At 43.8% G+C, this 25,933-nt stretch overlaps 1 protein-coding gene across 1 annotated transcript in view; it reads right to left on the bottom strand.

Annotated features, from left to right (window-relative positions):
- col17a1b (collagen, type XVII, alpha 1b) overlaps positions 1–23,648 on the bottom strand; it is a 55,213-nt gene extending 31,565 nt beyond the window's left edge. Inside the window, exons 1-19 of the mRNA XM_080782407.1 lie at positions 23,401–23,648; positions 21,760–21,836; positions 19,313–19,363; positions 19,056–19,163; positions 17,875–18,092; positions 17,282–17,444; positions 16,584–16,640; positions 15,961–15,993; positions 15,795–15,845; positions 11,774–11,944; positions 9,474–9,956; positions 9,151–9,234; positions 8,902–8,955; positions 8,431–8,604; positions 6,744–6,827; positions 6,610–6,651; positions 5,978–6,109; positions 1,776–1,895; positions 339–1,235 (exon numbers count right to left, since the gene is read on the bottom strand). Of these exons, the coding sequence (XP_080638533.1) occupies positions 339–1,235; positions 1,776–1,895; positions 5,978–6,109; positions 6,610–6,651; positions 6,744–6,827; positions 8,431–8,604; positions 8,902–8,955; positions 9,151–9,234; positions 9,474–9,956; positions 11,774–11,944; positions 15,795–15,845; positions 15,961–15,993; positions 16,584–16,640; positions 17,282–17,444; positions 17,875–18,092; positions 19,056–19,163; positions 19,313–19,363; positions 21,760–21,823 (2,986 nt within the window). The 5' untranslated portion in view covers positions 21,824–21,836; positions 23,401–23,648. The remainder of the gene's footprint in view (positions 1–338; positions 1,236–1,775; positions 1,896–5,977; positions 6,110–6,609; positions 6,652–6,743; positions 6,828–8,430; positions 8,605–8,901; positions 8,956–9,150; positions 9,235–9,473; positions 9,957–11,773; positions 11,945–15,794; positions 15,846–15,960; positions 15,994–16,583; positions 16,641–17,281; positions 17,445–17,874; positions 18,093–19,055; positions 19,164–19,312; positions 19,364–21,759; positions 21,837–23,400) is intronic.
- Between the last annotated feature and the right edge of the window lie 2,285 nt (positions 23,649–25,933).

Raw genomic sequence — 25,933 nt, 5'->3', positions numbered from 1 at the left:
ATAAAGATTTAAAATCTCTGCCGTCAAGGAGTACTTTCCTCGAGCTGTTGGAAATAACTAAACTTCTGAACGAGGCAACAAGTTCAAATCTACAGCAATTGGAGACAAGACGTCACATCAACATTCGGCCATTTTGGCAATAAGAAAGTAAAGTAGTAATGTAACATGTTACTCAAAATCCACAATTCAACTGAACCATGAATGCCAAAATGCACAGTTCAATATTAAACCAAGAACCGGTGCACCTTTTGTGTGCTTGCGTGCACAATGCATGCTTAAATGTGCGAAGATGTTCAAAGTTCAAACGTAATATCCATGAAGTCAGTGTTCTGACCCACCTAGGAATGCCTGTGACTGCAGCTCCGCTCTTAGCAGTTGCTGGATGTTCCTGTGGAGCGCAGCCTGGTCTACATATCCTGTGCTCACTCCAACCCCAGAGCCGGTAGCACTGCCCGCATTGACGCCAGTGTTGCTATCTCCTCCACTCCAGCCGGTGCCATACACGAAACCTGCACCGGAGCTGCCAGCGGCGCCTCCACTGGTGCCGACGCCTCCACTTTGTCCGGTGCCATACACGACGCCAGTTCCCACGTTGGTGCCAGCGCCTGCACTGCTACCAGTGCCACCGGCCTGGCCAGTGTATATGACATGATGAGTGCTGCTGCTATGAGTGGCTACTCCGCTGTTGCCCGTCCCCGTGCCACCAACACCAACACCATGTATGTGTATATGAGTGTCTCCACTGCTGCCACCGGCGCCTGCACTGGCGCCGGCGCTGCCACTGCTACCGGCGGCGCCTCCGCTCGTGCCGGTTCCTCCGCCGTGGCCGACACCCAACACGATACCGGTGCCGTGGCCAGTGGCGCCTCCGCTTCCGCCGTGTCCGGCGCCAGTGTACACGACGCCCGTGCTGCTGCTGCCGCTGCTGCTGCCAGCTCCCGTGCCTACCGCAGAACCAGTGCCTCCACCGTGGCCAGTGCCCGCCACGCCGCCGCCTCCTGCTCCGCCGCCACCGATGACGATACCAAGTCCAGTACTGGAGCCTCCGGCGGAACCAGCTGAACCAGCAGCACCTCCAGTAGTACCAGCACCGCCAGCGCCAACCACGATGTTCGTTCCTCCTGCAGAGCCTCCGGCGCCAACGTGGGTCCCTCCACCTCCTCCGGCGGAGGCCAGGAGCAGGGTGTTGTCGCCGTGTCCTGCTGCACCTCCTGCGACGGCACCTCCACCTAGGGCTGGCACCATTACAACGTTGACCATTCATTGTCACACAAATAATTTGCGATTTAATGATTGTGTTTTTTGGCATTGAACGTTGGAACATATGAACAAAGAATACATTTCTGTTTTGCCTGGTAATCAAAGAAGATGCACTTGGAAGATATGACAAATAACTGAAGTTTCCCTAATCGAAGAAAAACACCATTATGGAAAGTTAAGGATTTTTATTGGAATAAAGAATTGGAGGGAGGGAGGATGCAAACATTGCTGGAATCGCGTGTTAACGTGAAAAGCAAGGTGGTTGTTTGGGCATGGTATAAAATAAATGGTGGAAGGTAGATTGGTGAGTGGGTGGAGTTAAGCGGTGTTTCTCCGCCTCCTGAACATATGTTGTTCCAACACCATACACAAAGAAATGATGCGTCACGAAGTGACACTTTGTAAGCTTGTAGATGTTCAACATGGAAACTATTATGACGATCATGACGAAATAATTGCTATTATCTCCAATCATTGCGATTGGACGACTATGTACAAATTGTGCCAGGCCCTACCTGCACCTCCAGCGGCGATGTAGATGTCGTTGCTGGACAGGCGGCTGGTACGAGCGGCGATGACCGTGGACTCAGCCTCCAGGGACGCCACGCGATTCTTCAGCTTCCTCACGTCCTCCGCTGAAGAGACACACGGAGACGTGGATTTATTTATTATTCATTCAAAGATTCTGTACTTTCTGTACTAACATAATATAAACATTAATAAACAAATTGACTTTTTTTAGTGCCTCAATGGAGTCCTAATGCCAGATTTTACACTTGGTTGCATGCTTAGTTTTCGTCAATGAGATTTTCGTCATAGTTTCAGTCAACAAAATCAACACTGAAAGTATAATCGTGCATAAATACAATGGTGTTGGGCCGATCAGCACCACATTTATTTGGCACACAACCAGTAAGCCGAGGGATTACCTTCGCTCTGAATGTTTCAAATGGGCCTCATGGTGATGCTATACAAGCCCGTTTGACCTTTTGGCCTAATAACTGTTGAACTGTATCATGTATACATTTGAGCCGGTAACATGTTGTGAGCGAACATGCCGTGTGCAGTTCAGTTCGGCAAGTCCTAGACCTAGACCGTGACGCATGTTGATCAGAGTGTCTGCCATTTACAGTAGCATTTTATTCAAAACACACTTTTTGGTGCTTCTATACATTTGGTCCAAAACCCACACGAATCACTCCAAAAACATTATATATAGATCATGAATTCAACATCCAAAGAACCCTTAAACGGAATCACATGTTGAGGGGCCTCTATTGGGATGCAGCTGTTTTCACTTTCACTGCTGAGTGACCATAATAGGGTGTTTCCACGTTCATTTCTGACCATAGGGGGCGCCACACGTGCAAAAATAAGTTGAACCATTTCCCTCTGCAGCTTAGTTCCCAAGCCATTTTGGGCTTGGGTGTTTTAAACATTATGTTATAATTTAGCTATTGAAAAATAGCAGATCTACAAGCTCATAGCATGCCACCGAGTGGCGCACTACGAGCTTGTAGGTCTGCTATTTCTTTTAAATCGTGAAAATATCATTCCAGTGGAGACACTGTAATTAATGGTTCAATACAGATACTTAGTTAAAAAGGTCCTTCTGCACACCTAGGAGCACACATAGGAGCAGTCAGTATGTCTTTCTCAATGCAGATGCCGTAATGACAGCGTTACATAAATAGAGCTCTGTATGTGCTGCTATAAAGTAAAAATTCAAAAAGATATAATGTGGAAATAAATAAATAGGCCTACGTCGATGTTGGTGGCATTTGATCACAGTGAAGCCTGCTTTTGGGGGTGAAAGGGTCAACAGTGAAGTTCACAATCTACTGTAGGTAAGGGTCAAAATGACATACTTAAGACTGAGAGACTTGCATTCCACATGCAAAGTTTAAATGAGATCATTGCCGTCTGTGGTCACTGATCACACTGTGCTGTCAAATGATGTTATATAAACATAAAGTATACTTTGTCTTGAAACGGTCAGAGGTCAAGGTCACAAATTGTGACCTTGGATTGTGACTCACAATCCAGGTGAAATTTGAGGAAACAAGGTGACAGAGATAGGGATGACATGATGCAGCAAAGAGCTTCAGGTTGAATTCAAACCTGTGGCTGCCGTGCAAGGTCTGAGCCTCAATGGCACACGCTTTGCCAGGGCAGCCACTGGGGCATGCCAAAACGGCATATCTTGGGATTTGCACAGTGTTTAGCGGAGGTATTCACTACGGAACCTATCTAGTTTCTGAAATGTTTTTGAATGTAGTCCAGTAATAATCTTAAATATATCCTGAATAACAGAACAAAAGTTCCCTGGAATTGTCTGAGGGGAAAGTGTTTGAAAATGGCCTGTACAGTATGGCCACCATTGACATCCTATTATAAGGCAATATTTTCTAAATTTCCTTATGCTTTAAGTAGCATGTGACATATCAAACTAGGGGGTTTTCATGATGCTGATGTCTTGACAAATGTGATGATGTCAGCACATTTGCTAACAAGTTGCTATGGCCAAATTTAGCCCGATCAGTGTTGCAATTAGTTTGAGGTTGATCCTGTATTTTCCATAGATTTCCTGTACTAATGTAAAAAACAACAATGGAAAGCAACTCAGCAAGGGTACAAGTGTACACATTTCTTGCTCATCTTAGCATAACAGTGTTACCATGGGTGGTTATGTAGCACTGGAGTAGCTGAAAATGACTCAAACTGATGGGAAAAACAAAACCACAAAGACCATCCCCCATGACAAGAAGTGAGTCACAGATTACACACACAGCATGTAGCATGGGTGGAGCAAATTAAACAAGACTGGCCAGAGTAATGGAAATGTCTAAGGGAAACACAATGCGACCTCAAGACATGCAGTACATACTGTAAGTTACATTTTCAATGGAAGATATAACCTCATTGTCAGCTGGCCTCCAACTGTGTTGGTCTTTATCTCAACGAGACGAAACTGAATACGTAAACATATGCAAATCCAACAATAACCACATTATAAAAACACTTAACAACACTCCTCTGAAACTGGTTGATGACTACAAGTATTTGGGTTCATATATATCTTCTTCTCAAAAGGACTTTCAAACTAGGAAGGGTATGGCCTGTTGAGATTATGTGGTTGATGCACCATCCAACAGACATTGTAATGCCCATCAAGTATATTTTTTAAATCTATAATTTATCTGTGATGGGTTTGGCCACGAACCCCCATTTGGAAAGACTTTGTGCCAGACACCCCCATGAGAGAAGATTTGTCAACATTTTTCCAAAATAGCACATCAAGCTACTAAATCTGCTATTTTTGAACAGCCAAAAGGGCTTACAGTAAATGTTTAAATCTTAAAACAATTCCTCATTTTTGCTGGAGACCCCCTGGAACCCTCGGGGGTCCCCACTGAGGCCTCACATTAAGCAGCAGCGCCATATCTTTCACTCTCAGACAGTGATTGTCCATCTCAGGGGGAATCTCCCACGACTAGAAACTGTGTGTGTGTGTGTGTGTGTGTGTGTGTGTGTGTGTGTGTGTGTGTGTGTGTGTGTGTGTGTGTGTGATGTGACTGATGTCATGCAGCAACCATTTCTGGAGCTTCTCCACGATAATGAATAGCAGCCTGCCATTTTAGTGGCCATGTGACACAGTGCTCATGTGCTCAGGGTACATTTTCCAGGGATATACGGGCATTTCCTGGCCCAGAACTGTTACAAGCACTTGTGAACTGAACATAATGGGCTTGTAAAAACTTTGTTTTTGTTGAGCTTGTAAAAAAAAAACAACAGTTCCCATTAGCCTATTGTTTAAGGAGAAGCTCCAGAGACTTTCACTTGCTGACGTCACAGGCCAGGGAGTGTGTGTGTGTGTGTGTGTGTGTGTGTGTGTGTCTGACTGTCTATCCCTGGCATAACTCAGGCACCGGGCCAACCGATCGATTTCAAACTATCCGTGTGTGACGCTGATGACCTCGTGGATGTTTTTTTGGGGGGGTGGTGGGAGGGGACTAATGGAGAGCTTCATGGATTGGTTGAGTTTCATTCCGTTTGTGCCACTACACCAGTAGTCGCGGTATGCACAATCAAATTGCATTTTTTTTATCAGGACAGTGCACAGAAAGAATGTCTACAGTATATCTGTTTGTTCGTCTGTGTGTCTGTCGGTGAGTGTTTATGATGACGGGGATCAGGGAACGCTGCATCTCTCTATATTTTGCTTAATCAGTGCGGTACCTGCACGGCATGCGTAGAGAGGGTACTCTGACAACGGCAAGTACAACAGGTATCGCATAAAGTTTAAATGAGTGGGGCACATTCACCACTTGACCGTTTATAAATCACTCACTGATGGTAATATCTAACGTTACTATTAGTACTGGGGGGTAATGGGTACCACAACAACAGGAACAGCGCTTTTGCTCACCCAGTGCACAGAGGCCAAACAGGAGTCCCAGCTCACCCAGTGCACAGAGGCCAAACAGGAGTCCCAGCTCACCCAGTGCACAGAGGCCAAACAGGAGTCCCTACTCACCCAGTGCACAGAGGCCAAACAGGAGTCCCAACTCACCCAGTGCAATGAGGCCAAACAGGAGTCCCAGCTCACCCAGTGCACAGAGGCCAAACAGGAGTCCCAGCTCACCCAGTGCACAGAGGCCAAACAGGAGTCCCAGCTCACCCAGTGCACAGAGGCCAAACAGGAGTCCCAACTCACCCAGTGCAATGAGGCCAAACAGGAGTCCTAGCAGGAGTAGGGAGAGGAGGAGGAGTCCCAACAGCCACTTCCACCAGGAGCAACAACCTCCACAACAGCCTCCTCCACCAAAGAAACCTCCTTCCCTGATCTCTGAGGAGGACACAAAGTGACACACAATATTAACTCTCGTAAATTATTCACCACCAACATAATCCTTATCACGAAACCCCCTATTTATGGTAGTTATAGTGGATTTTCAGCTGTTAAGCCCTCCGCATTCAATGCCATTTTGATTGGCTTATCAAGTAAATGGTTAATTATAGCTTACAGCTGGTTAAATTTAGCCTAACTATTTCTGTGCGATACTGTTGTATGAGGAAGTAGGGCTTGAATAGGGCTTAAGTGGTTAGATTTAGTTGATTATAAAGACAATTATTTATTACATGTTTTCCATGTCGATATACATGCATGATGCATACATACAGTATATAATAAAACAAATTATAAAAAGTGCTTGTTTTTGTCATTAAAGTATTTATTTATTGATTCAATTAATCAAAGAAAATAATCAAATCAATAGTTTTCAGCCCTACATTGAGCTACAAAATCCACTACCTTCATATTAATGTTAAACAAGTAATGTAAAATACCTGCATATGTGGCTTTGTCTTTCATGAGAACTCCAGATCCGTCTGTTAACAAAGAACATTACAACGGTAATTAGCATATGGTTATTAAACAGAGTTAATTGTTGGACTCATAGTATCGGTGTTATCATGCTCACTCATGGCTGACTCCGACTTGAGCGTGGCCTGTTCACTGTAATGAATCACCTTCTCCTTCTTCATGGAGTCTCCTGAGAGTGACCCTGTAAACCACACACACAAACAGGCACACGTACGCATGTACACACACAGTCACACACAGTCACACACAGTCACACACAGTCACACACACACACACACACACACACACACACACACACACACACACAACCACAAATTAAGAGTAATCAAGAGCATGTGAAATTAAGCTCAGTTCGCTAGGAAAAGGAAGCCAAGTTTATTTTTATCTCAACTCAACGTGCTTTACTATGCAAAGCCTAAACATAATGATAAAAAGAAATGAAAGCAGCATTAAAAATACAATTTACAATTTAGGCATTTAGCAGACGCTCTTAATCCAGAGCGATTTACATTAGGCAAGAACAAAAAGTTCACATATATAAAATGCATTTATCATGAAACATGCGTAAGCTAAGAACGTAACTAGAACATATCTATATAATGACACTATACATATAAACTATACATATATATACTATACTATGCTATACATATGTACTATGAAGTGCTATGACTACATACAATGCAATTATTGTGCTGTCTACATGACATGCTATAAGTCTGTTTGGGAGTGATGCTGCAGTTCTGATTGCGACGGGAAGTGCATTCCACAGTTTTGGGGCCAGAAGGGAGAAGAGTTTGGGACGTGTGGAGCGTTGTCCCGGCGTTTTTAGTGAGGGTACTTCCAGCTTTCCTGCGTTGGCTGATCTGAGTGCGCGGGAGGGTTTGTAGGGTTCAAAATAAAGGTCAAAGCACTACATTTGATGAGATTTAGCCTCGCAGACCCAAAACTAAAGAATATTTTGTTAGCGTTGGATAAGATTGTGTGATACCATAGCATCATCAAAATAACAACAATTTGACATTCTCTAATTGTGTAGACTTCTTGTAAATTAAGTAATTCAAATGTTTAACAAAAATGTAACTCTTGAGAGCATGATTTTACACTCTCAAGGGTTAAAGATCTACTGTGTAAGGGTCCATTGGGTTACCAACTTTCCATCGTTTAGCTGGGGACTAACTGAAGTTATCTATTGTTTACATGTACAAGCATTACTTTAAGTGTGTCAGTGTCCTGGACTAAGCCCACTGTTATCAGGTTACAATTTATAGGGGTTTAGCAGATGCTGTTATCCAGAGCGACGTACAGGTGCTTATATAGTCAGGCGTTATATAGGAGTTATATAATCACATAAATAGAGTTAATAGAGCACCGTGTGTAGGGCGTCCTGGTCCTGTTTATCATCTCTGTCGGGTGGAATACCTCATACCTCCGAAACTGTGACTTTTCAGGATTCAAATTCCAAAGTAACAAAAGTAGCAGTACAAGCCTGTCTGTACAAGCTGCTTCGAGCTGCTATACTTTTAATGCTTTTGTGTGACGCTGTACTATGATCAAGGCGTTAACTAAAAAAGTTTGAATATGGAGATAAGAGGTTTCTGCCAGACAGCAACGTTGTATCACCAGGTCACATTACAAGTACTGTACACGATACACGCTGTGTGTGCGCACTTGGCAAATAAAAGTAACTCTTGATTCACGTAAGGGGGCCCATTTGTACTGTTGCTGAGACAATTATCTTGGTGTCCACAAGGGGGCGGTGGTGTGAAACCAACTCAACCCACCTCCTCCGCCACCGCCTCCTATGAGGGCAGCGGTGCTGCTGCTGGTGAACTGCTTGCCGCTGTCCTTGGCCAGAATAAGCACCTCCGTGTCCCTCCTGGCCGGAACGTTCTCTTTCTCCATCAGCAGGTACTTGTAGTCTTTCTTGTACATGTCGTCTGACACAGACCGAGTGGCTGAGAGACGAGAAGAACAAAACAAAAAAAGACAATATCGTTTTAAACAATGGTTTAAATCAGGGGTGGCCAACTTTGACGGTGGAGTGTGGGCCACTATATTTCCACACTCACTCCAGAGGGCCACATTGCATATTACTGTCATAGCAAAAATTGCCGATCTACAAGCAAAGAAAACGCGTTGCACGTGCCCGCCTGGCCGCCAGTTGCCCATGTACGGTTTAAATTAATACCCGTTTGGCTTTTGTTATAAATCGGAAATAGGATGCTTATAAAAATGTTTGGGTCAGTACTTACTTGTAGAAACTCCAGTGCTGACAACACCACCACCATTCTTCTGTACTCCATACCCTGCGCACGCCCACACACACACACACACCCACACACCCACACACACACACACACACACACACACACACACACACCCACCATTCTTAATTATGTGAATATATATGCACTGTAAAAAGAATCAAGCAGTCCAGACTAGAGTATATCATTAATATAATAATGAACTAATAACACAACAGGTTGTGTCCATAACTGTACCTCCCAGGCTGCCGTTCATGTTGGCTCCATTGGCAGTGAGAACTCCGTTGGATATGGGTGCCAGGTTATTTTGGAATCCATAAACTGGAACAAAACACACGCATGCAGACGTCAGACACAAAGATGAAAACCCAAAAAGTCACAGGTAATCCTTTATTTTTTTACACACAAGTCTACGGCCCTGTGTGTAATATAGTACGCATATAGTACAAATTTGACCCGTAAAGCAGTGGCTCTCAAAGTGCAGGTCTGGGGTCAGGGGTCCTTGAGGTGGTTCCAAAGGGTCCCCAGCTCCGGTTTTTGCAATGCAATGCAGGTCTCACCTGACAGGGTGGAGGGGGAGGTGCAGTTGAAGGTGGAGGAGCCCGTCGACATGTTGTTGGTGTTGATCTGGTAGGAGTGGGTCGTGCTGCCAGTGCCGACGCCAACGCCCCCACCGTTGCCGACGCCAGCCAGCGTGGCGGGCAGGGTGGACGGCAGGGTGGAGGTGGACCAGGTGTAGGACGGCTGCAGGCCGCCCGAATCCAGGGTGGCGCTCTCGTAGTGGCCCGACTTCAGACTCATGTCGTACTGGCCCGACTTGTAGCCGGTGTCGTACATCTGGCCCGATTTCACGCTGGCCACGTCGTACTGTTGGCCTGGTCTGGAGCCGCTGTCGTAGTGGTCGGACTTGACGGTGACGTCGTACTGGGAGGACTTCACCGCGGTGTCGTATTGTCCAGATTGGACTCCGTAAAGGGCCGCCGCCACGCCGCTGTCATACCCGTTCGATCGGACGCTGCCGGTCGTGTCATACAGGCCTGACACTGCAGGGAGGGACGAGATGGAGAAACGGTTATCCTCTTAACCCATTCTGAACGGGAACCCGTTTTGGTGTTGGCATCATGTTATGCTTTAGCTATTGAAAAATAGCAGATCTACAAGCTCGTAGCGCGCCACCGAGTGGCGCGCTACGAGCTTGTAGGTCTGCTATTTTTTGAAAAATCGAAGAACGACTGACATTTTTTAGAATCTGATCTCAGGTCAGAATGGGTTAAGCATCGTTATCCTGACTTAACAGTCGCCGGAAATAGCCTATCTACAGCTACAAGCTCACAACACTTTCTACATTGGCTGTTTTCGGCGAAGACATCGAGCATAGTGGCAAAATCAGCGGGGGTCAGGTCTAATATAAAATAGGAAATCCGGTCAGCCAAAAACCTTTTAGAGCGAGAGGTGGAGAGAGTGACGTGTGCGGCTGTGAGATATAGTCTAGATATGAGAAAGATGTTCGAACCGTCACCCACCTTGGTGGCAGTACAGTATATTAAATTATAACTCTGAAAGCATGATTTAGTTTTTCTATTTTAGGACATACTTTTATTCAAATCTCCACTGTGGTGGGGAAACTTTGTATGCGAGCTTGACTGTACATTGGCTATTTTGGGTACATACAAAAAAGAAAATGATTGAAGATCATTGAATGATGGTATTTCTACCTTGAATAAAACATTTGATGTTATTTCTTTCAGTAATCAAAGAAATTCCATGAATTGGAAAACAAATTTGAAGTTTAAGAAGTGGTGAAAATAGCCAATCTGCAAGCTCACAATGTGGCGCGAAGTGACACGTTGTGAGCTTGTAGATCTGCTATTGTCACTAGCTTGGGTGCCCGGCAAACATCTTATTTCTCTTTTTAGTCCGGCAGCCGACAGTCTTCTTTTGTTCAAGTGGGAAATTTGGTATATAGTCTTTTTTTATTGGCCTAAAATATTGTACGTACATTCATGAATCCACTTGTTGACCGGCTGTCACTATTGGGCAAATTATTTTATAGGGGCCCTACCAGTAAAGGACAATTCCATGCTAGAAGGCTTTCTTACCTTTATTTGTCGTTGTTACGTCCCCACCAAAGAGGTCCAGGTGTTATTTTGTGCAAAAGTGCATTATTGGCTATTTCCCCTAAGCCCTCAATGGGGGTTGGGTTTTTGTGCCGCTCAAGGAAATGACGTTGGTGCTTTACGAAGCAGTTTACATCATTTACAAAACATCGTATCCGGGGGAAATACATCTGGCGGATGTTTCCGGCCCGACACTTCCGCCAATACCGTCTCTGCCTTAGGTTGTGACCAGGCTTTTCTCTTCGCAGATGAGTAAGGCTGGGACCGAGGCTAGCACTCACCAGACTGGGAGGTGAAACAGTTAGTGAGAGAGTGACATGGCACTGACCAGACTGGGAGGTGAAACAGTTAGTGAGAGAGTGACATGGCACTGACCAGACTGGGAGGTGAAACAGTGAGAGAGTGACATGGCACTGACCAGACTGGGAGGTGAAACAGTGAGAGAGTGACATGGCACTGACCAGACTGGGAGGTGAAACAGTTAGTGAGAGAGTGACATGGCACTGACCAGACTGGGAGGTGAAACAGTTAGTGAGAGAGTGACATGGCACTGACCAGACTGGGAGGTGAAACAGTTAGTGAGAGAGTGACATGGCACTGACCAGACTGGGAGGTGAAACAGTTAGTGAGAGAGTGACATGGCACTGACCAGACTGGGAGGTGAAACAGTTAGTGAGAGAGTGACATGGCACTGACCAGACTGGGAGGTGAAACAGTTAGTGAGAGAGTGACATGGCACTGACCAGACTGGGAGGTGCCCGTGACGATCTTGGTCTCCACCGTGGCCTTCTTGGGGACCGGCAGGGTGATGGATGCAGCCGAGACGGAGCGGGAGGGGCTGACGCTGTTAGAGCGCCCTCCGGTGGTGGAGGCCCCTCCCTTCAGCAGCCTCTTCACATCGTCCAGCTCTGTCCCTGTCAAACAAGCACACACACACTTACCATGTTAAAGTAGGCGCATCGGCAGACTCGGGAGTCGGCACTCGAGTTACGTGCTGATAGGGACACTGGGACAGAATCAGTAAGTCACCCCCCCCCCTACCCAAGTCTTGGTAAAATGTGGCCGAGTAGGTTCTGGTGACCGTTCCGAAATCGTCGGATTTGACCCGGGACGAGAGTGTTTTGGGGCGAGCATTCTTGTATTCGCCTGATTTATAGAAAATCCCTTTTAACAAGTTAAATAAGGTAACATTAAGATGCACGACTGTGTCTAACTCACTTTAGATTTTTTTTACCTAGAATATCTTACATATATGCACACATGAACACGGTTTACAAATGCCTTTGCTTCGGTCGAACGAGCAAATACAGTTGTCCCTGGAGGTATTTTACTACGAATAAGACCGTAAGATAGTCACACTGACAGCACAAGAAACTGCACCTACAACCGCAGGGAGAATGCACAAAGTCCTCTTTTATGTGTGCCAGTCAGTCAGCTGCCAATGGAAAACCCCACGTCGGCATCTAGCTGACGAAATATGTACTGTAGAAGAGCCCAGATCACTGTGGGCAGCATTCCCACATTCATCTTTGATCTTAAGCTTTGCTATTGACTGCAGGCAAGTGATCAGAACGTGTTTGTGTATTCAGAAATGATCGAACTATGGTACTGATGTGACACATTGTGTGGGCTGGTAAATCTGCTATTTAAAAAAGAAAAAGAAAACATTTTTGTGGAATTTGAGCACAATATTTTTAGATGAGGTCACTGTACATATTCTTTGGGATGTCCTTTACATGAAAAGGATTGAGAACCATCATCATCATCATCATCATGAGCAAAGAAAAGTCCTGTCTCTGAAAACGTCTGACATCTTCCAGTAACACTAGATCACTCATGTTTCATGTTCATGTTTTGCAAATTTGCCACACAATTTATGGCATCGCTCATCGTGTCTTTAATTGAAAGCACGCTGGGTTTGCATATTAGCTTAATTCCTCACACCTGTAAGCGATAAAATGCCATGTCACGCCAACATGTCAGAAAGGTTTGCACAGCACGCACCGCTCTCGGCAGCTCGGAAGACGTGCGATGTTGAGCCTACAGCTGTGGTTCTCAATCCAGTTTCATGTCAAGGACACGGAAATGTATTTGACCAAGGACCTCAATTTCAAAAGATTTTGTGCCAGAGACCCCCATAATAGAAGATCTGTGTTATTCACAATTATTCACACAAAATTGACAATCTACGAGCTCACAACATTTCAAATATAAAATAAGGTTAAAAGTGGTGAAGCTGATTTTGACACATTTTGTCTGGGACTCCCTGGAAACCTCCCTCAAGGACCCCTGGGGTCCCCGGACCCCACTTTGAGAACCACTGGCCTACACCGTCCACCCAACATGACCTGCAGGAAATTAACTGAAGTCTAGTCTGACACGCACGTAGACGATAATTTCCATGTCCAAGTAAGGTTTTCTGAATATGTGCTTGATCAACGGTTTGTGCATAAGTCAACTCAAGATGAAATTTGATCTTGAAGACCATTTTATGAATGAGGCTTCTGTTCTTGTCGCCAACAATATGCCCCACAACAGAGGCTGTTTAAAAACAAGGTAATTTCAGTATGAGAAGCAAAAGAAACAAACCGAGACGAGCGTTGAAAAGAATATAGCCTTTTAACTCCAAATGCTGACAAGGTGCTCTTGAAGGAGTGGAATGAAGCCTAGAATGAAATAACATCTAGGGCTGTAATAATCAGGCACACACTTGATGACTTACGTAGAGAGGGATGGAAAAGTATTAACATGGTGATTCCCAGCCTGGGCCGTGAGGATATTGGGCACACAAATAATTGCCAATTAAAATGACGGCTGAATGGCTTTTGATTGATTGATTGATTGATTGAATACTTTATTGCGAATTCAGTGAGCACTTACTATGAGACCTAGCAGATCATGTCTGTCCGTGTATCCGTCCGTCCGTGTGTCTGTCCCGCTATCCAAATATGGAGTGTGTTGCATCGCTTACTGTATATGTGGACCTTGCCCCTTTTGTGCCCATATATGGAGCTGAGTGATTTGTTTGTTGTGGACCTGGCCCTTTTGTGCCCATATATGATTTGTTTGTTGTGGACCTGGCCCCTTTTGTGCCCATATATGATTTGTTTGTTGTGGACCTGGCCCCTTTTGTGCCCATATATGGAGCTATTTACGATCTGCGTTCGCTTCCCGCGTTCGCACGTCTTACTCGTTATATCAGTTTGCAAATAGTACAGTGGTATGATTTCATAAGGATTCCTCAAAGGATAACACAAAAAGCCCTAGCCTAGGGGCTTGTTTCCATTGTGGTCCTGTGTATTCTGCCGTGTTTAGTGACCAGATGGGCTGGCCGCAAACACCTTCAAGGTTTACAAGTGGGCTACGGTCCAGAAAAGGTTGGGAACAGCTGTATTCTAATTTTAGATGGAATATGCAGAACAGAAACAGAAACCCCACCATACAGTGTGTGACCACAGGTCTACATACAGTGTGTGACCACAGGTCTACATACAGTGTGTGACCACAGGTCTACATACAGTATGTGACCACAGGTCTACATACAGTAGTACACGGCTGAACAAACTTCCCTTACATCTAACACTAAACTGCAAAGTAAAGATACTTTGGTGAATGATGGTAGATGGAATCGATTCTGATCGGGGGGGGGGGGGATTACTTCAATCTCATCACTACAGAATACAGTTCCTTCAATTTGGTTAATTCAAGTATTTCTGTAAGCCAGGTGACATTGTTTAGTATCATAAATTCCAGGTTCAGTTATGGAGAAGGAAATTAGAGTGAATGTGAACTGAGTGCAAATTCTGTTAGATCAGTCAGAAAGCTCTAGTGGCGTATTTGAAAATAGCAGATCTACAAGCTTACAACGTATTGCAATGCAACATGCTGTGAGCTTGTAGATCTTCCTTTCTGTTTTGTGTGTGACACTAGTGTGCAAGCAAGTATAAATCAAAGGCTTTAAGCCCACCAGCTAATTTCTTAGCTGGTGTTAAGTTTCAAAATGCTGGAATACTACATCAATCATCCCGATGATAGCGATGCTTTTGTTACTTTATGAGGACTCGTGACCACAGAAAGCGTTTTATGAGCGGAGGAGCGCTTTGCATGTCATGTCTAGAACGCTCGCAAGGAATGTTTACTGTTGTTTACGCAATGTTTGAAACTACCATCACATAAATGATCAAACGTGAGATTGATGAGCGGCACTCCTCTCCAAAAGTTAAAATATTTTTCAGCTTGAGGCGCCCTGAGTTCGTCGGGATTTGGCTGGGATTGTCCCGATATTTAAATATCTCTAAAACACTAATGTGTCCCGGTTTTCAACATTCACTACAAAATTGTCCCGGGATTAAAATAATAGTTGTTTTCAGTGGTTCATAGACGTCTATCGTGTTCTTTTCATGTACACAAGCTCACCTACAGCTACAACTAATCAGAAAACATGAACGAATGCATTACGTGTCTGAATTCAGCGCTGAGGCTGATAACACCTATGGTGCATATATAGTTACATGTTCGCGTTCAATGCACGTGCATGAATGCACAACAAACATGCGCATTGATTTAAGGGTCCCGGTTTGAGGGGCTGAATATATTATGGTCAGCCTATAGGTCTAGCGTGTCTTTAACCTAGAAATGCATGGCAGACAGGTGCTGGCAGCTAAATAAAAATAACACTTTCTGTCAGGGTGGGTCCTCCATCCTCATGCAATCAATATGTGTTAGACTCAGAGCCACATGCATGTGTTGAGTAGATGATCTTACATCTGGATGCAGTGGGAGAGGCACTCTGCAGTCTGGCTCTGATCTGACTCTCTGAAATAAAACACACAACAACAGGAAACAGACAGAATAGTTAGACACATTGCTGTGGGACGATGATTCTAATTGTGAGACGTTGCAGAAATAGAGACAAACAACAGCAACTTACCTCTGCTTTGACTCCTCCCCCTGGCATTGGAGCCTTGAAACACACGCACGCACATATGTAGGCACACACACACACACACACACACACACACACACACACACACACACACACGTATGAAACAGACACACATATGCATACAAATACAAACACAGTCATGCACAGAAGCACACACACACACACACACACACACACACACACACACACACACAGAGACACACATATGAATGCAGACACATGCACAGAAGCACACACACACACACACACACACACACACACACACACACACATACGGTATATGCTTGCACACACACACACACACACACACACACACACACACACACACACACACACACACACACACACGGATATGCATGGCATGAGAAGCACGCACGCACACACACACACATGCACACACACACACACACACACACACACGGATAAGCATGGCATGAGAAGCACGCACACACACACACACACACACACACACACACACACACACACAATTCACAAAATGCTTAAACATGTGTTTTTTTTATAATAAAAAACAACCATATAAGGGAGAGGCTGGCACACAGATATGCACTTATAAACTTCATAATCACATGGTTGTTATTGTAACTCACAATAGTTCCCGTAGTCTTTCCGTGTGAACTCTGGGGACGAATTGCCACTGGAACTTCCTGCAGCAGAGAGGATACAATAGGTTGCAGGAGGTTAAGAGAAGTTTGTCCACGCCTTTCAAAATGTTTTCCCTCTTTCTTTCTGTCTGGCAAAACGTTTCCGTTATACACGTAACGGTTCAGGCGTTGGTTTCCAAAACAGACCGAGGCGGGCAGGCGGCTAGACACGATGCCAGCCTGCTTATCGTTGGTGAACAGGAACCAACCAGGCTGTCACGATTACAGATTTTAAGTTGACGATTAATTGTCACACAAATAATTGCGTTAAAATTTCATTGTTTAGTTTTTAGTTTTTAGTTTTTATTGCATTGAACATTGGAGCGTTACAATTTGTATTCCTGTTTGCCTTTTAGGCTTCGTAATCACAAATTGCCCAGGGCAGATAACTTAAATCTAAAACTTGAAATCACTGACACATTTAATATTTGTTTCTTTAAAAAAAATGTACAAAACGCTGAAATAGTTGATCTACAAGCTTACAACACGTCACAAAGTGACGTGTTGTAAGTTTATAGATCAACTATTTCTGCTATTTTTAAACGTATGGAACTTTTTCAACATGGAAACGATCGATTATCTTGAACAATTGCGATTAGGCGATTATGTAATGATTGGGACGGGCCTATAACCTGCATGCTCACCGTCATAACCTCCTGAGTGGCTGCCGTTCTTCCTGAAGCTTGGCGAGATGCCGCCCGTGGATCCGCCCGTCAGCGTCCTCCTGCTGCCGCCAACGACGACGCTCCCCCCCCCTCCTCCTCCTCCTCCTCCTCCTCCTCCCCCCGACGAGGAGGCCGACCTCACCTTGGACAGAATGGAGAAATCAGCCCTCAAGGTGTTCTGCCAGAAATATGTATAGGGGAAGCCTCACGCCGTACTGGGCGGGGCTTGTTTCGTTTTAAACAGGAGTTCGTTTTACAGGAGTTGGGCGTGACCGAATACCCCATTTCAGCATCGGCCTCAGTGTCTTGCCTCGCTAATCAATAATCATTAGACTCCCAACCCACAGCTCCTTGGATCGAATCCCACTTATGCCCCAAACCGCGGACAGTGGGGGTTTTTTGCCAATAGTATAGTTTTAGACCACGACGGAGGTCACGCCGTCTCAAGCTAACTTGAGCTAGAGGGGACTGCGTTTGCCCCGACTGTCACTCAAAGTGACTACGGTGTTGGTCTCTGTATGTGTGTCAGACTACGCTGAAGGCAGACATGTCCTCTCCTCATACGTGCTCACCTTGGACACCGACGTGACCACGTAGCTCCCGCCTCCGCCTCCTCCTCCTCCTCCTCCTCCTCCTCCTCCCCCTCCGCTCCCGTAGCCCTCTGCGTCACCGTAGCTCCCCATTCCTCCATCGCTCACTCCTCCGCCCAGGCTGTCCCCTCCTCCTCCTCCTCCTCCCAGGTACACGCCCGAGGACGAGCTGAAGCCACTCACGCTCACACCCACGGAGGCTGAAGGAATGGAATGGTACATATGATACCATATTAGGGCCCCATTGTAATTTAGGGCCTAAATGAAAAAAGGACTGCAAGAACTTTTGCCTGTGCAAAAGAACTATGCCTTTTAGACTTTACATTTCTGTCTAATAAACTATTCAATCAATCAGAGCCTTGCCAAGCGATGAGGCCCATGGGTATGTCATTGTCGCAGGGACCTACCCCCAATCCCTTGATGCTGACTGGTGCCAAGCTGGGAGGCGTTTGGGTCACTCGACCACAATGCCACTGAGCCTCACTGATCATTTCTATTTCCAATGTTGCTCGACCCAAAACAAGGTTCTCTACATTTTTCAAGGCACACCAAAGCATGCTTTTGAATGTAATTATATACGTGAAAGTTGTCGGCGTTGGTCAGAAATTGTGTACGTCCAAAAGCGTTACTTTTCACGAAATTAAACATGTGATCTGTTACAAATTACATCCGATGTAGTTATTATTTAGTCACAAGCTCCTATTAATCATTTGTAGTGCTTTATAAAAACCCCACAGACAGACTTAACCACAACCTGACATCCCTATTTTAGCCATGTTATTATACTGTATACGGTGTCTATTGTGCAACAGTCATACAACAAAGTCTGAAATGGTGCGTTTATGGGCAACTTTTCATATTCAAATGAATATGAAGTTGGGGGTTCCACCCCAGAGTCTGAGCACCACTGTTAGATGACCATGCAGAAGTAAACTGCTTGGGATAGCAAGCAGTTTAATTCTCAGAATCATGTGGCGGACCCATCAAATATTTCAAAATATATGGCTGAAATGCTTTGAAAATGATGCAGCTCAGCATACAACACAAGTACAGTTTTCCACTCAACTATAATTTATTATTTAAAAAAAAAAGAAGAAAGACGACACTTAAAGGTGAACAGAGTGGAATCTTATAATTCCGGTAGTTTGACGCGTTCCACTCACATGAGGAGAAATAGCTTCCACTGCTGTTTTGCGTTAAGACATTCTTCTCCAGGCCCAGCCCTCCAGCACCGCTGGACATAGTCCTGTGATTCGATCCACTGGTTCCCTCTAGCAACGGGCAGACACACAGCAAAACAAGGAAAAGCCTGTTACTCATGGCAGGGCAGTGCCTCCTCCGCAAAATGACTGGCCTACGTAGCACGTGTGTGTGAGTGTTGCGGGGGGGGGGGGGAGTGAGAGTGAGACCCCTGACTCACTTGGGGGCAGAGATGCCAGTCTGGTCGTTGTAGTTACTGTCTCTGTCACAACTGATGGAATACAAACACAGACAGACAGACAGACAGACAGACAGACAGACAGATTTAATTGTCTAAAATGTGTTTGTTTTTGTTTACAAAGCAGAAAATTAGCCCACCTTATATTAGTTTGTACAGTATGTATGTGAATTGAATAACGAAATATGTTGGAAGAGATAAGTTAAATTCAAATTGCATTAAAAAACATCACTTATTTTAAAAACCCCACTTTAACCACTAGGAGGCAATGTATGCACAGATCAGCTCAGCCATTCATTTTGATTTACCACATGTCCCATTTGTGTGTGTGTGCAACTGTGCATGCATGCGTGTGTACTTCTATTAGTATCGAGAGAGAGCCTAAATGTCCCCACAAGTGTGTATATATATATATATATATATAGAGAGAGAGAACTTGAGAGTTTACAATTAGGGTTAGGGTCAGGATAAGGCATTTAGAGATTACGGTAGGTTTAGGGGTTGAAGTTATGAACTTATTCTTAGTTGTATACGGTGCATATGGTGCATGCGGTACCTGTGTACCTGCGGTATACCTGTGTGATGCACCACAAGAACTGTTTAAATGGCATTCGTAAAATTACTGTTCTAGAATGTTGATGCCCGTGTGTGTGTGTGTGTGTGTGTGTGTGTGTGTGTGTGTGTGTGTGCGTGCGTGTGCGTGCGTGCCACGTGCGGGTATGCAATTCTGTCTATGGAAATAGCCAGACGCCCTGTTTTTATGTTGGTGTCTAATTTTCGGTGTCAAGCGTATAATCAAGTGTCTTTGACCTCGCTGTGCACCCCAGTGGTGTGACAGTTCGGCCATGTTGGCCTGGCATATTATATCATATCATATTATCATATATCATATTATCATATCATATCATATGACTGCAGTTAACTTATCACTGGAAGATTAATGGAATAATTACACTTTGGTAGAAGGTGCACTGTAGCTATTGTACCTAAGATCACAAGGGGGCTGTGACACCTTATCTGCTTGTACTATATAGGTTAGTGTTCATTTTGTTGACTAAGACTATAGGGCCCTTATCCCTAAACTTATTTTCCATTTTTCACTATTTTGAAAAAAACATTTAAAATTTGTTCAAATACAGTAGCCGATCTCATCTCGTCACAACGTGTCGATGTAGATCAGCTAGTTGAACTATTTTAAGATGTTTTTTCAAGATAGTAAAATATGACAAGTAAGTTTTGGGTTAAAGGGTAAGACGAGGCGTGCCCAAGATTGGGCCATAAAACTAAAAGACTAAGATTTTGATATTTAGTTGACTAAGACTAGACTAACTAAACAATTTCAGATAACTAAATAGGACCAATGGTGTGTCATTCAAAAGAATAAGACTAAATCAGAATTTGTTGTCAAAATTCACACTGCACAGTATAGTCCAAACATGTTGCATTACTTGATTTCATCCACTTTCAACCTGCTGGCATCCCCATTTTCATCATTAATCATTAATATTGTAAAAAGAATAGTCAAAAACATCCAAATATTTTCAAAACATTACAAAAAGGTCAATGTCAGGTGGAAACCTTGTATATCCAAAACCACCAAATCCTGTGTTCCAATGGATCCTATCCATAATGTATAGTTATTATTTATTCACAAGTTCTTGATAATATGATTCATTGGTTAAATACTTACAAAACACACCACATACACACTTAACCACTTTCACTTTTACCTTTTTTAAATGTTTACAAAGTCACAACAATAGCAGCTCTACAAGCTGACAAGGGAAGGCGATATTGCATGTTTTGTGCTTATAGATCTGCTGTTGTCACTATACTCTTGCGTGACACTCTTGTATGATGAAGTACATTAATGGATTAATTTAAGAAAAGATAAAACGCTGAACAAGGTTTCTGCCCGACAGGCGACAGCAAGGAAATGCAGCACTCAACTAGCAGAGATATAGTTGGTCATGGTCCAGTCAGCGTTGACGAGGGGGCGAGACACTGTGTTTATGTAATCCTCCACCAGGATAATAACATAAACTGTACACGGGGACATAAATACTGTAGTCTACTCTTCAGCTTTGGAGGCTCACTCTTTGTAGGTGTCTAAACAGCACCTCAAATCTCCCCTTTACCAAAGCAGCTGCATTTGTCATTACTCCTTAGGAGACTGACCACATGTGTCTCTTACACATTTTTTGCACTTGGAATAGTGTTTCCTATTCATATTATTGGTGTATGAATATGAATCATCACCAGAGATGGCACAACAACAACAAAGCTACACAATATCCCCATGCAGGTCCCTCAGTCATTGCTGATCCAAAAACTTGACACAGACTTTGTATATTATGGAGGATTGATTTAGTAATGGAACTGTGGAAGGTTTTTGAACGATAGAAACGGACAAGTCATGGACATCTTACCCTTTTCTCCTGACAGGTCTGTGGAGTGGTTGCCCAGTCGCGTTGTCAAATCGTCCATTTCCATCCCATCCCACTATCTGGTGAAATGACAGAAAGATGAGACCTGGGCAGGAAAGCTCCTCCAAGGGGGCACACAATCCACATACAACCATAATCCATGGATTTGGACAAGGCTTTGTCTTGTCTAAGCAAATAGCTCTGAGCTGTGCTATAATAACTCATAACCCTTGAGGGTAATTAATTCCTCTGGAAAGTACAGTCCATCCATGGCTCTGAGAAAACATCTTAAAAGAGGAGAGAACTCTACACGTGCATGTCCACAATGGGTGCTGCGTCACTCAAAAGCGTACAATAGTTTATAAAATGCAGTAGAACATGGAGCTACATTATGGTAAAGATGTCTTAAGTTATTGTGGAAGAACAACAGATCTGTTTGTGGAGCCCTGCAGACCTGTCATCTAACAATTTGATCATAAAATAGGCAGCCAAGATAAATGCATGTTTACCTTGCCAAGTTGCCAGATTGTGAATCTAAAGTTGCTGGGACAACATAGGCCTACTCTAAATCCAAAATGCTGTCAGAAATGGATGTTATACAGCAACAGAAATGTTTCAATGTTTTTCTTTACCTTAAAAATAATTTAGACAAAGATTAGAAGGCCTGGCTAACATTAATTGATAAAATGTATGGTTAGCAGCAACACTATACCACAAGACAGGTTTGCACTTCCCAAAGTGCAGATAAAGGTTTATAGAGGTCATCCACAGTGCACAGCCAAGTATATAGGTTTCAAATTCTGGATGAATTCACTTTATGGTCTTTGAGGGCAACCCTGACAAAAGAACAAAAGAGGCGAGGGGATTGCTGTACAGTTCTGGGAGCACAAAAGAACATCTTCTCACGCATGCAGCCCAGCCTCCCATGTACAAAAGGCATTTCAATCACTAACATGTGTCACCACTGTACTGCTCATTTCACATCAATGTCAATAGGCTAGAGGAAAATATTCATAAAGCCAAGTTCCTAAATCCAAGTGCATGCTGCTGTAGCCTAGATAGGATAGGCTATTGGTTTCTGATCTCCCCTCATAAACTAAAGAGAACTCAAATAAATCAACAAAACATAAGCCACGAAAAGCAGTTTTAACTTTGCAATAGCCTATCCTGAATCCTGATCAAGAATATAAGCCCTAGTGCCCACTGTCCACACGTGGTCCACAAACTAATGAAAACAAACAATGTGAAATGCCCATAACTGTCTCCATCATGCGCAGCTGCCACTGATTGACTGATAACTCTAAATGTTTACAAATTGTATCCAATTAATTAACTTATGATTAATCACAACAAATGTTTGACAGCTCAAGTAGCGGACAAGAGAAGACACATGTGTGATGTTTATCTCAACACCACCACAACACGTAGGCAGATGCAGGTAAAGTGCGCTCAGGCAGCGCAGAGCCAGGTTGGCACAGAGTAGTTCTGACTGTAGGATACGTGGAATAAACGTGCAAAGCAGATGTATAGTTCGATGTTTAAGCTCCTTTGTTGCACGGACAATCCCAAATTCACACCGCGCAGGCCTACAAAATAGGTTATAATGGTTAATCCACTCTGGAATCCTTAATATAAAATCCATACCTTCAGCGCAAGCCGTTGGAGAAAAGAAAAATAATAAGTGAAAAAAGCTTTTCCCCCAGTGAATGTGAATTAATCCTGATTAGTCCCGCGGGGATGCGGCTATATTACTAATCCATCCTTCAACGAGTCCGTTTGTTTATAAGAAGTTTGCGCAGGGTAGTGGTGGTGGGACGTTCCGCTGCCGTCTCAATTTTTTTGTCTTTTCGCTCTCAACTTTCGCAGGCAAGCCAGAACAGAGAACTTTTGGGCTTTTGTCCCAACCGCGCCCATCCAGCCGAGCTTTGGCAAGCAGGTATTGTGTGTGACTACTGGACTGACTGCACGAAGGGGCTGAAAAAAAACGCAACCACAGGGAACCAATTAAGCTTTCAATACACGGTCTACAGACTACAGAGAAGCAGCCTGATTTATGGCTCAGAAATCTGATTTAACAAATAGAAGGGGAGAAAAAGGAGAACAGAAAGAAAGACTTTTTTGAATTTTCATTGTGATTCAATTCATTTTTGGAATGTTCTTTTAAACAGCCCCTCCTCACCCAAAGGCTGCTGTTTTCATCCACCCACCACAATCCACATGTGCATTGTGCACGTGTGTCCCCCACACTCCATAAACTGATGATCCGCTTCATGTGTGCTGTGCATCAGCAAATAGTCAATATTCATTCCACTAGGCTTACATCTGGTGGACACATTGGAAAAAGAATGGAGTTGTTTAGTTTGCCCCTCCATTACATAATCAACCTAGAGTTTTAGTGAACATGCCATGAATAAATCAAAGTTAATGTACTAATTAACTTTTAGTATGCACCCTATAAACTGGTCACAAAGCAGATTTACAAAGATAGGATAGAGATAGAGGCCAATGCTCTAACATTAAAGGACCACACCCATTTTTTAACCTATCTTCGTATAATTTGTCCTCACAAATAATACTTTATCATATTTCTGACATGTCTGACTTTGTCTCAGAGGGGGACTGTATGGACAGTTCAGGTAATTTTACATGAAGAATAGGCTCCATTAGTTTGGAATCCCCGTTGATGATGTCACTGGTAGGGTATAGGCAGATTTCTGTACTGTCCACACAGCCCACCAATGAGATGAGACACAGAGTGAGTAGACAGAAATGGTTCCATCGTATGATGAGCGTTAATTAGGAGGACCAATTAAATGAAGATGAGGTTGAAATGAGTGAAGTGCTCCTTTAAGCGGTGAGCTTGCATATCTGCTATTTTGGTTTAAATGTTGAATAGTGTTTAAGTGGCTAATTTGCAAGACTTGTATAGAGTATACATATAGGACCAAATTGAATAGCAGACAGATTGCTGACTTATATGCACTATAGGCCTATATAGCCCTCAGCACTGCACGAGAAAGGCATTTAAATAAACATAATAAGCACTTGGTATACCCATTAATTTCGTTCTATGCAATTTGAGTGGAATTAGCCGTTTTCCTGCGCTGGTAGCCACATGCATCACTGCCTGTCAGAACCTTCACCCACCCAGACCACACCCTGAGCAGCCATCGCCCTTCGTCCTATCCCTGCATGACTCACACCGTCGCACAGAGCATGATTCCAATCTGTTCAAAGCATGGAACACAAATGGTGCCTGAGGAACAATTGTATGGAGGTTGGCGGCTTGGCGCCTCTGAAATCGCATCAGTATGCAGACTGAAAGAATGCCATGTGATAATATTTTGGGCATAAAAAAGGTTAACAAAAATAGAATAATAAAGTGGAAATAGGTCTACAGTACAACAAGCTCACAACACATCACATTAAGACAAGATGCGCCTGTTGTAGATCGGCTATTTCCGCACGACACTGTCACACGACAAAGCATACATAAGCTTTACCGTAAGTAGGCCCACAAACAGAAACATTTTAATGATTTATGTTTAAAAAAAATGTTATTCTAGACTAGTGTCCCTCTTTAATTTGGAAGAAACAGCATGATTCATACTGTGATGCGGAGTTGTTTTCGAATAAATTTGAAACTTGAAGCATGAAATGTTGGTGGTTTAAGTGGTTAAAGTAATTTTAGGTTAGTTCAGTAAACCTGATTGTGGAATCTTAAAAAAAAGGGGGTTGACTCACTTCTCAGTAGCCATGTGTGAGAAATAGTCTGTTAGTGTTAAAGTAACAGCTTTCCACATAAGGACTTATTCCTGAAACGACAGTCAATAAATCACAAAATAATGATGGTGTGTTTTGACAGCAATTTAAACACTCACAGTCCAGGCTTTTTTACCTTATTTCGCTCTCTCCTGTTAAGGGTGACTGATGCTTTGTTCAAATATACTATAACCCAGGGGCACGAAAATGCCCTGCCAAATTCAGAGAGGGTGTATCAAGGTTCTGACTGAGTCATTACAAGTTAAGAATGACATGTGGAGATTAATATTTCAAATTATAGGTTCAGTCTTGACACTTGCGGGTGCTGTCAGGACACTGCAGGTGAACCCGGTATGCCGAGGACATCATTCCTGAATGCTACATTGGTTTTGAGAATGGAATATTAGTGGAAACC

Source organism: Protomyctophum bolini (genome assembly GCF_963924005.1).
Source record: "Protomyctophum bolini genome assembly, chromosome: 14".
NCBI lineage: Eukaryota > Metazoa > Chordata > Actinopteri > Myctophiformes > Myctophidae > Protomyctophum > Protomyctophum bolini.
The sequence above is the reverse complement of the archived record's forward strand: the minus strand, read 5'-3'. Positions and strand labels throughout refer to the sequence as shown.